Below are 10,528 nucleotides of genomic sequence, written 5' to 3'. Positions count from 1 at the left end.
TATATATATAAACGGTTGAATATATTTAATAATATAGTTCATATTTAATCTACAAAATTAAGAAGCTCTTGGATATGAATGAACATCTCCAACACTTTTTATTTAATTTTTTCTCTATTATTCTCTATTTTAGAGAATAAATAAGAAAACTGTTGGAGCATTGTAGAGAACAAAAAGTTGATTTTCTCTATCTTAGAAAACCTTTTTGAAATGCTCTAAATAAGAAAATGGTACTATATACAATAATTTATACGATAAGTGTTAACCATGGTAAAAATCGTCGTCCACACTTACAAGATAAAACCCTTTGATTTTATCTGATAAGATTATTCTCCCTTACCTTATTTAGTAAGAATCTCTTAAGGAGATTCTGTATTGGTTCCACGTCGCTTTATATCTCCTGCCCCTACCTTTGTTTGAAGGAGCCATGGAGTGTGGGAATATGCAAACACTCGGTGTCTATTTCACACCCCCTACATATCGCGCTTAATCTTCTACTTCGTCGGCTACCGGCAAAATCATGTTCAATATCGCCACCATAACCGCCGCCTTTCCGGCGATGGGAATACTGCCCATTCCGAATCGGAGAACTTCGCCGTTTTTTGGAGCATCCGCCGACGTTTTCCCGCCTTTTCTGCTCAAAGAAATGGAGAAAATCCAAGACCCGTTTGCTCGAAAGTTGGTTTCGAGAATCGAAATGCTGCCAGTAGAGGTGAAATGCTCGATCTATTGTTTTCCCTTAAGAAAATTGCTTTGAGTCGAAACTAATATTTTTTTATTAACCTGGATATCCAACCCTCTAAGACTGATCCCAGGCTACCATCAGTTTTACGGGTAGTACAGAGTCACTCCATTTGAATCTTCATGGACCTCCATGGCAGCTGGAGATTTTTTATTCCTCCTTAGATTCGAACCGAGACCTCCGGACATTTTAACCTTTGGAGGCCAAACTTTAAAACATTCGGGCATTAACCCTTGTGGTTGAATCAAAACTATTTTGTGGTTGAATCGAAACTATTTTGTGGTCAAATGATAAACTAGAAGTGATGAATATTTCAAATCTCAGGGAAACACGAAAACCTGCATTAAAATCTGTAACAAAATGACAAAATTTGTATCATTTTTTATTTAGGCCTGACCTTGTCACTGCATGGCTCAAGGTTATACACACATCCACTTTGGAGCTATCAGACCGAAATATGCATGCAAAGATCTGTGGGTTTTTAAGAGCATCTTCAATAGATTCTTCAAAATGAAAAAAAATAAGATTTCGGACATGTTTTTTGCTCCAAGAAATTCTCCAAAATCGAGAAAGTAGGAGAACACCACAAAAATGATTACAACCCGAAAGAAATATTCTTTTGATATATTTCTTCTAACGGCAAACTTTGAAAATAAATATTTAGAGACAGAAATGATATTTTATTAGATAAATGTAATATTTTAACAATATAATCAATGTTCTAGTCTTCAAAACGGAGAATCTGATGGAGTTGAATCATGAATGTATTTTTCGTTTTAGAGATTTTAAAGTTTCATTCTCATCTTTGAGAAATTTTGGAGAATCAGTTGAAGATGGTCTAACGATTCTAGTTCGGTTTGTTTGGATTTTAACTTGCATGATTGATATTTCTTGGCATTTTACCGTTTAATTGAAAGGCGATAATTTGAACCCATGTGGACTTTACTCAATTTTAGGTTTGTTTCTTTTTTCCTAAAGCATTTACATACAAAAAATACAACAAATAAATTCACACACCCTCCTCATCTTTGGTGACGTTTGCTCTTTTCCCATTTTTTTTGGTAATTCAAGGATTTGGATGGTAAGGAATTGAGGATTTTTCATTTTGATGGTTTCTGATGCATTTGATGTCCTTTCTACCATCCTCCTATGGCTATGCTTTGATTGGAAGCTTGTTTCTACTGGCAAAAATGGAACTCAAGGCACAGAATTTGGATCAAGATCTTGATCCATGTTTTATTCTTTTCAAATGGGTACTAAAAAACCAGTAGTTTTTCTACAAATTTATCTTGAAAATGTGATGGAAAGATTTTGGAGTTTTCTTGATATCGAATTGCAGCTTAGCGGCTCTAAGAATCGCATTATGAGTACTTGTGTGAAGCCAATGGTACAGGACACAGCCACTCCACTTGTTCTACTTCATGGTTTTGACAGGTATGCAGCTACTTATCCCGATTCATACTTATCGCGGCATGTTGGATCCCATCAAATTTACAATATTAGAGTTGGGGGTTGTTTTGTTAGATGTTGAATGATTTGGTGCAGAATGATTAAGTGGTCAGAGAGTATTTTTGTAGAAATTATGCATATTGGTGAAACTTCTAAAATACCCTTCAATCTTGACAAAAAGGGAAGGTGTTGGACCAAAATCAATAGCATTGACTAGATGCAATGTTGATGATGGACAACTAAGGGCATGTTTGTTAGCAGCTTAATGAGACTTGCAGCTTATTTTGTCAGCTATAAATGACTGTTTGGTAATGACTTAATAATATTCAGTAAGCTTCTAGGGAGGAAGCTTTATGCAAAAAGCCAAGTTTTTTTTTTCTTCCAAATATGACCCTCCCAATTAAAAGTACACTCTTTTTCTTATGAAACTTTCCAATCTATATAGACAGATTATCTACAAAGATAGATTTATCCATATAAGACTTAATAGAAAACCAACTAAACAGCCCTAAGCGATGTTAGCTTGAAAGATAGCCAAAGATGAAAATTTTGCAATTTCCATCGGACGTATCAACATGGAAAGGTTTACATTTATGCCCTTCTTCAAACCAAAAAGTTCCATTTTAGTCCCTGTCTTTTTCCGCTCTATTTCCACATTTGATTACTTCTTATTCTTCAGTTCGTGTTTAGAATGGAGATACACGCTCCCGCTGCTTGAGCAGGCCGGTTTGGAGACGTGGGCAATCGACATTCTAGGATGGGGCTTCTCCAACTTAGGTTGCCTTCTTATTGTTTTCTATCTTCGCGTATTTGAATGAAAGTAACTAAAAAAACCGCGTGTTTGTGTTTGTGTTCATGTTCTTTTTCATTTTCTTGTTGTGCCTTCGCCTTTTATCAGAAACGCTTCCACCTTGTAACGTGGAAACCAAACGAGATCACCTCTTCCAGGTAAATTTTCATTGGCCATCTAGTTGTATCTTAGCTCTGTCATTTGGGCTTTATAAGACACCAAATATGTCTAAACATTCTATTAAACTGTTTTACAGGACTTTAAGTTTAGGACCAAACAATTGTATGTCCAGGTGTTACAGTAAGTTCATAGGATGCTTTTGGGTGTCCTATTAGCTTTTTTATAGTACACTTTTGAAAAATAGTCAATGAACACATTTATTTATCCGACACAATGTCATATAAAAAAAGACTAATATGACGTTTTATTTCAAAAGTGTTCTATTAACTTTTGTAACACCTCTACACAAAATGCACAATTGTTTGGTCTTGTAAATTTAAGTCTTATAAAGCAGTTTATTAGAACATTTAGACATATCTGGCGTACGATAAAGCCGAATTTGTTGTAGTGCAAAGAACAATCAATTTTGTTAGTTTCCAACAAAGTCCCATATTTCTCTGTGATTTTAGTTCTGGAAGTCCTACATTAAAAGGCCTATGTTGCTAGTCGGTCCAAGTCTTGGAGCCGCGGTTGCAATCGATTTTGCTATCCATCATCCAGAAGCTGTAAGTGTGGAATCTGTAGTTATTATATCTGATGATCTCTCAAAAGTCGAAAGTTTATTAATTTTCCAATGAAGGGATTTCTTTTTGTTGATCGTGGGTGTTCGGGTCAGCTTGCGTGCACCTTGACTAATCCCTTGAGAACAGCCAGGAAAATCCCCAGTGGGCTTGCAGGCTCGAACAATTGACCTATGAGGAGGTTCCCCAAAGGCCCAAGTTTTATTGTCAGTTGAGCTAACCCCACTGGTGACGAGGGGATTAAGGAATCTTGAAATGTGGTTTGCTTATTTCTCTCTTCTGTTGTTGTTGCAGGTTGATAAGCTGATTTTGATAAATGCAAGTGTGTATGCAGAAGGCACAGGAAACCTCTCTAAGTTACCGAAAAGTATAGCTTATGCTGGAGTGAGTATTAATCGCTGATCATCTAAAAGAAACCATCTCGAGTTTTATGTTATAGAAGCACTAAAACAAAATCGGGTATATAGGATGCCAATTATGTTTAAATGTCGTAATGAACTGTTTTATAGAACTTAAGTTTATAGCACCAAACAATCGTGAGTCCTATGTAAAAATGTAACAATAAGTTGATAAAGACTTTCTTGGCGTCTTAACAAGTTTTTTAAAACACTTTTGAAATAAAGCGTCCTATTAGTCTTTCTATAGGACATTATTTGAAAAGTGTCTTTATAAAAAAGCTAATAAAGAACTTGTTACGACTCCCAAAAACATCTTTATCAACTTATTGCAACACTTTTACATATGATGTACAGTTATTTGGTTCGATAAACTTAAACCTTATAAAACAGTCTTAGCACATTAAGACATTTGTATAAACTTAAGCCCTATAAAACAGTCTATTATCACATTTAGACATCTTTGGCGTCCTATAAAGTCGACTTTGCAGTAGTGAAGTGCCAGAATTAATGTTTTTGTTAATTACATGATCGTTTTTGCCAGGTTTCGCTGTTAAAAAGCCTCCCGTTGCGCTTTTATGCTACTAATCTTACGTTTACTGCTTTGCCATTCAGCACATGCTTAGACTGGACTCACGTAAGTTCCGACTTTGCTCTCGATTTGAATGACTTTTTAAGGCAAAATGGATCTTGATTTCGTGTAAATCCGAAGTGTTGTTATTGTTATTTTCTAAAATCGGTTTCTGTTGGTGTTCTAGATTGCTCAATTACATTGTCTGTTACCTTGGTGGGAAGATGCAACAGTTGATTTTATGAGCAGTGGGGGATACAATGTGTCTGCCCTTATTAAGCAGGTTTGTTATGATTCTGCACTTCTATATGCATTTTGAGATGTTATTTTGTCTGAAAACGGAATTCGTAGATATTTCTTAGGGAAAGACTGAATCGGGATTTTGAAAATGCATTCGAAATCGTTCGTTAGACTTCAGTTTATGATGCAAAGAATTTGCAGTCTGTAGTTTATCTGGAAACCAAACTATTTTATTTACTATTCATGATGAATAACCCTAAAGTATTCATGAATATTATTACATTATTCATTATGAATGTATCATGCAATTTTAATTATTCATATATTCATGATGAATAACCCTACAATATTGTTAATGTTATTCATCATGAATAGTCGTTGGTTACAAATGCTTTATGCTTTGCTTACCAGGTGCTGAATAAAACGCTTATAATATGGGGAGAAAATGATCGAATCATCGACAACAAACTTGCAGTGGTTAGTTTTCTGAAGCTGCTTTTGCCGTTGTTAAAGTCGAATAATATTCGTCACCGGTTAATGTTTTCTTAAATGATATAGAGATTGCATTGTGACCTCCAAAACGGCATCATTCGGCTTATACCAAATTGCGGTCACATCCCACATGTCGAAAAACCACATGCTGCCGCAGCCTTGATCACGGAATTTGCACCACGCGAGCCGTGCTACACTCTTCCTAAATTGTGCGAGCGGGAGGACAAGATTTTAGTTCGTCCATTCTAGTTGGTTGTTAGCATTCCCAGAGAGTTTGTATTGTATTGTATTGTTATTGTGTCGTGTGTCGTGGATGCAAGTTGATCGAACCTTTTATGAGCGTATGTTACCAACGTTTAATTGGTGCCAAAAACGTCAATCTAATGCATATTGAATTTTAAAACTATATCGATTAACTATCGAAATGCTATCGAACTCATCGAGTCTGTACAAATGTGTTCAAAAAGAGTCTAAAAGAAAAGTCTTCATGATCCCCTAGTGTGCATTTTGTAAAGATATCATCTTACGACTGTTTGGTTGGTTTTTCATTAAGTTCAGTATGAATAAAGATGTTTCTGTTGATTAATTTGTCTGTATAGATTGTGAAGATTTTTGTTTAGGAAAGTTTTTCATAGATAAAAGAATTGTGTTTTTTAGTTGGGAGAGGCAGGTTCGAAAAAAATCTTGGTTTTCTACATAAAGCTCTCATCTAGAAGCTTATTGAACAAATCACTTTCTACATCATTAAGTCACCATCAAACAGTCATATATATATATATATATATATATATATATATATATATATATATATATATATATAGCCGCATAAGTTGCGAATCTCATTAAGGGGCCGTTTACTAAACGCTTACCCGATAAGTACTTACTGGGCAATTTTCCTTACCGGATGAACATGGCAAGGGACAAGAATCTTATCCGGTAAGAGCGATGATAAGAATGAGGAGTCTTAGCCGGGTAAGCGCTTACCAGGTAAATTGTTGCAAATACGTTTTGATGTACTACAATCGAACCTCAATAAAATAAATTATAGTGTAGACTCTTAATGGTAAGCGCTTACCGGGTAAGCCATTAGGTAAACGGCCCCTAAGTTAATTAAACTGCTAACAAACAAGCCTTTAATCTTACACAGAAACTTGAAGATACGAATATGGATACCAATGCAATCTGCATAAAGATGAATCACTATTGCCTACATCGACGACGATGATGAGTCCGATGTCTCATTTGTGGCTTTCCTCGTAAGAGAAATTGCGGGTGCCCAACAAGGGATAAATAAACCGTGGAAGATCTCATTTTTCTCCGATACTCGTCTTTTCTTAAAATGTTCAATGACATACTAAATGGAAAGTTAGCAAGTACTCACTTTGGACGAATGGATGTTTTATTGAAAAGTCTTACCATTATAAGTTGTTTGTTTACCTCTTAATAGTTCCATTAAGAAACAACATTTGAATTGTTAAGAGGCGAACATGGTTCTAAAACCCTTTAAACGATTTTGTATCATGTGTCTCCCTTAACCATTCAACGCCCTAATTTCATTGTAAATAATTACCAAACAATCATATTTCATTTCGCAACATATCATAAAAAACCTCTTAATCATTCTGCACCAAACCATTCAGCAACTGTCAAACAACCCAAAAAAAACTAATTAAACCAACAAACCACATGTGCCACATGGCTATACATACACTTTGAGGACAACAATATGGACTATCAAAAGTTGTCCCCTTTGCATTAAAACTTGTACCATCATGCATCAACCCCATAGAATACTAATTAGTAGTTATAGAAGCTACTTTCAAAGAAAGAAAAGAAAAGAACCTTTCAGATACACAAAAGGTGAAAAATCTAAAAGGAATCAAGAAAAGATTACTAGTACCCCCACAAAACACCCATTCACAGCTGACAACCTCATTTCAAAAGGCATAAATTCCCCACAATACAAAAAGTAGACAGCAAAAAAATTGCCCATATTCATCGATCCATCGATTCCCTACTACCCACCCCACCCGACCACCCACCGTGTAAATTACAACAGGATCCATCCCCACCACACATCATAACAAGACAAACCCATTATATCAACCTTAACCACAAGATCAACCCTGGAACCATAAGAGTCAGTAAAGCGATCAATGAGTTGGCAGACGCACCATCACTGGTATCGGTGCTACCACTTGTTCCTGACGGCCCAAGTCCAAATGATGGGTTCATCCCTGTCCCTGTGCCCATGCCAGTTCCGGTTCCAGTTCCAGTTCCAGTTCCAGTCCCGGTCCCAGGGGTTCTAGTTCCGGTTCCGGTTCCAGTCCCAGTCCCAGGGGTTCCGGTCCCGGTCCCAGTCCCAGTCCCAGGGGTTCCGGTCCCAGTCCCAGGTGGTGATGAGGTTGTTGGGGTTGAAGAGCTGCAGAAATCAAGAATCACAAGGAGAAATCAGAAATGGCAAATTTCTAAAAATAGAAAGTTTTACCATAAGGCTGCGAATAATGAATTATCCTACTCCAACTACACAAACTTAGGATACGTGTGTCTGGTACGCGGAGCAAAATAGGATATAACAAAAAACTAGTTGTCTCACGTTTGATTAGAACATTTAGACTAAGATGGGACATTAAAAAAGGATCCTTTGACCACAAAAGTCAAAGTTGAATTTTCTTTTCTACTATTTCCTATTAGGGTAAAAATGATACTTCTTATCTTTTTAGTACTCCCTAATAAAGTATCATTTTAGCAGTTGTAATTATTTTAGCTGGGGCCCATTTGACCAAAAAGTTAAAGATGGATTTTCTTTCCTGCCCATTAATTCATATTCGCTATTATCTGTACTTGACAATACTCGAATATACGAAATGAAATGGGCCAGCTCAATCGACAAACAAAGGTCAGGCCTTGAGTCGATTTTCATGCTTGTCATCTTTAGGGTCGGGTCCATGGGATTTTCCAGACCGTTATCTTTAGGGCCCATAGGATTTTCCTGGCTGTTATCTTTAGGGCCCATTGAATTTTTCTGGCTCTTATCTTCAGAGCTAATGTGCACACAAATCCACCTAGAAACCGACGGTTACCCTCTATATATATATAGGGCATGTTTCATTCACAAATCATCCAATTCTAACAAGCCATACAAACCAATCTTAGTTGTCGTTCTAGTCTGATAAATATATGACTTCATTTTGTTTTCTAATCTAAAGCCATGATCATAATGAATGAACCTTATCATCTTTCATATATATATATATATATATATATATATATATATAATGAATCATGATAATTGTTTATAAATATCTCTATTGTTTTCTAATATAATCATTGATTATTGGTCTGTATAGTTTCCTAATATAATCATTGTTTCCTGTATGTATATGTATATATATGTATGTATATATATATATGTATGTATATATATATATATATGTATGTATATATGATATTTGAAAGGACAATGTGACCTAACATGACCTTTGCTTGGTATATTATCAAAAAATAGGAACAAACAAACATATGAGATATCAACATCTTGACACCTCATAAAGGAGTGGATAAAAAGTACCTAATTTACCATGCTGGATCTACCAAATCATTATTGAAGGCCAGCTTTAGTGCATAATACAGTTTTTAATGCATAATTTGGCATTCTAGCTCTAAATAATTGTGAAACTTTCAAGTCAAGTGAGAAGCCCTCTTCAACCACAGACACCAAACAAAAAAAAAGGTGATTCCTTTCCAGAGCTAAAAGTTCCAAAACCAAAACAATGATGCTCTAGTCACTTGTGCATTATGCCTAGAAACTTGTACATTGCTCTGAATTTTGGAATTTCTCCTCTGGAAAGATGTGCCACACCAAGAAAGATGAGCTTCTTGGAATCTGAAATCACACCCTTCTACGAATAAATCTTTAGATCAACCAAAAAGTATCCTCTCTTTATTTCTTTAACCTTTTTAGTTGAGAAAAAAACAAATTTAAACACACAAAAACAGTAAAATTGAGATCTTTCTTTATGTATATTGCATAAAGAAACATACCCATAAAACTTTAAATCCAAAAATGATGAGAAATTAAGAAATTCAATATAAAAATGGTAAAAAAAGGGCAAGATCTATTTATGAAGATGGTAAAAATGGAAAAGATGGTAAAAATGGAAGGTAAATAATGAAGGTGGAGGGTTAGAAAACACACCTTGGATTCCCAGCATAACAAGCAGAAGTTGCACCTGTAAATCAACAAGAAAGAACAACAATAAGGCTAGAGAAAGAAGATGGATCAAAAACAAAAAGGCTAGCCCCATTGTTCTGAAATTGACAAGACTACAATGTACAACATTCATTGCACAATGTACAAGTCATTATAGAATATAGAATATCTCTCTTGATTTTGAGATCATTGCTCTGAGAAAAAAGATTAGCCCAGAAAGGGAACTTTTGAGTGTGAAGTTGGTGTAAAATTTCCATTACTACATAAGGTACAAGTCCTTATTGCATGGTTTTCTGTGGATTTGGTGTTATTATTTTGGGGACTTTTTGGGTTACAATTCTTGGTTCATGTTTTTCTTCCAGAAAATGGATTTAAGATCAAGAAAGACTTGCCAGGTGGGGCTGTTGGGGTAGTGCTGGCTGTGTTTGAGAACACACATGTCCCTGGACCTTGGCTTTTCCTTTGATAATAGCTATTGACAGCATAATTGCAGTGATCTTTGACTGTATTAGGGTTGTAACAAGCACCATTTTGAAGGATTTGAGTACAATCTGCACCATTTCCACAAGCATAATCTATGTTTTTTTGAAGAACTGCATCACTTAATCCAGAGTTGCATACACAATAATCTGCACCTGTTGAAAACCCCACATAAAAAGATGTCGATTGAAAGGTCGAAAAAGGAATCTGAGAGAAACCCATTTGAGAACAAACCTAAAATGAAAAACCCTTTTTGAGGAAAAGGCAAGAAAACAAAGGGATCTTACTTGAATAGCCAGCCATGGCCGAGAGAACCACCATGGAAAGTGCAAAAAGAGCCATGGTTGTAGCCAGATTTCTGAGATAGTGACTTAATTATGACGGATTGTGGTGTTCAAAAGGTGTGGGTTTCAAGC

The 10,528-nt window shown here is 35.7% G+C and overlaps 2 protein-coding genes across 2 annotated transcripts; one reads left to right on the top strand and one right to left on the bottom strand.

Annotated features, from left to right (window-relative positions):
- The first annotated feature begins 427 nt into the window (after positions 1-427).
- Positions 428-5,837, top strand: LOC112525642 (uncharacterized hydrolase YugF-like). Its single transcript, XM_025135854.1, has 10 exons — positions 428-712; positions 2,082-2,176; positions 2,871-2,968; positions 3,090-3,139; positions 3,611-3,706; positions 4,016-4,105; positions 4,661-4,753; positions 4,875-4,970; positions 5,339-5,404; positions 5,486-5,837. Exons 1-10 carry the CDS (start codon positions 521-523, stop codon positions 5,666-5,668), a joined length of 1,059 nt encoding a protein of 352 aa, XP_024991622.1. The 5' UTR covers positions 428-520; the 3' UTR covers positions 5,669-5,837.
- Positions 5,838-7,090: 1,253 nt separating this feature from the next.
- Positions 7,091-10,528, bottom strand: LOC112525671 (PLASMODESMATA CALLOSE-BINDING PROTEIN 4-like). The gene is made up of 4 exons (XM_025135893.1): positions 10,400-10,528; positions 10,025-10,267; positions 9,618-9,651; positions 7,091-7,841 (listed from the first exon to the last, which is right to left on the bottom strand). Exons 1-4 carry the CDS (start codon positions 10,452-10,454, stop codon positions 7,517-7,519), a joined length of 657 nt encoding a protein of 218 aa, XP_024991661.1. The 5' UTR covers positions 10,455-10,528; the 3' UTR covers positions 7,091-7,516.

The sequence above is a fragment of the Cynara cardunculus genome, assembly GCF_001531365.2.
Source record: "Cynara cardunculus var. scolymus isolate 2C chromosome LG 13, CcrdV1, whole genome shotgun sequence".
Taxonomy (NCBI): domain Eukaryota; kingdom Viridiplantae; phylum Streptophyta; class Magnoliopsida; order Asterales; family Asteraceae; genus Cynara; species Cynara cardunculus.
This window is presented reverse-complemented; position numbering and strand designations above follow the sequence as displayed.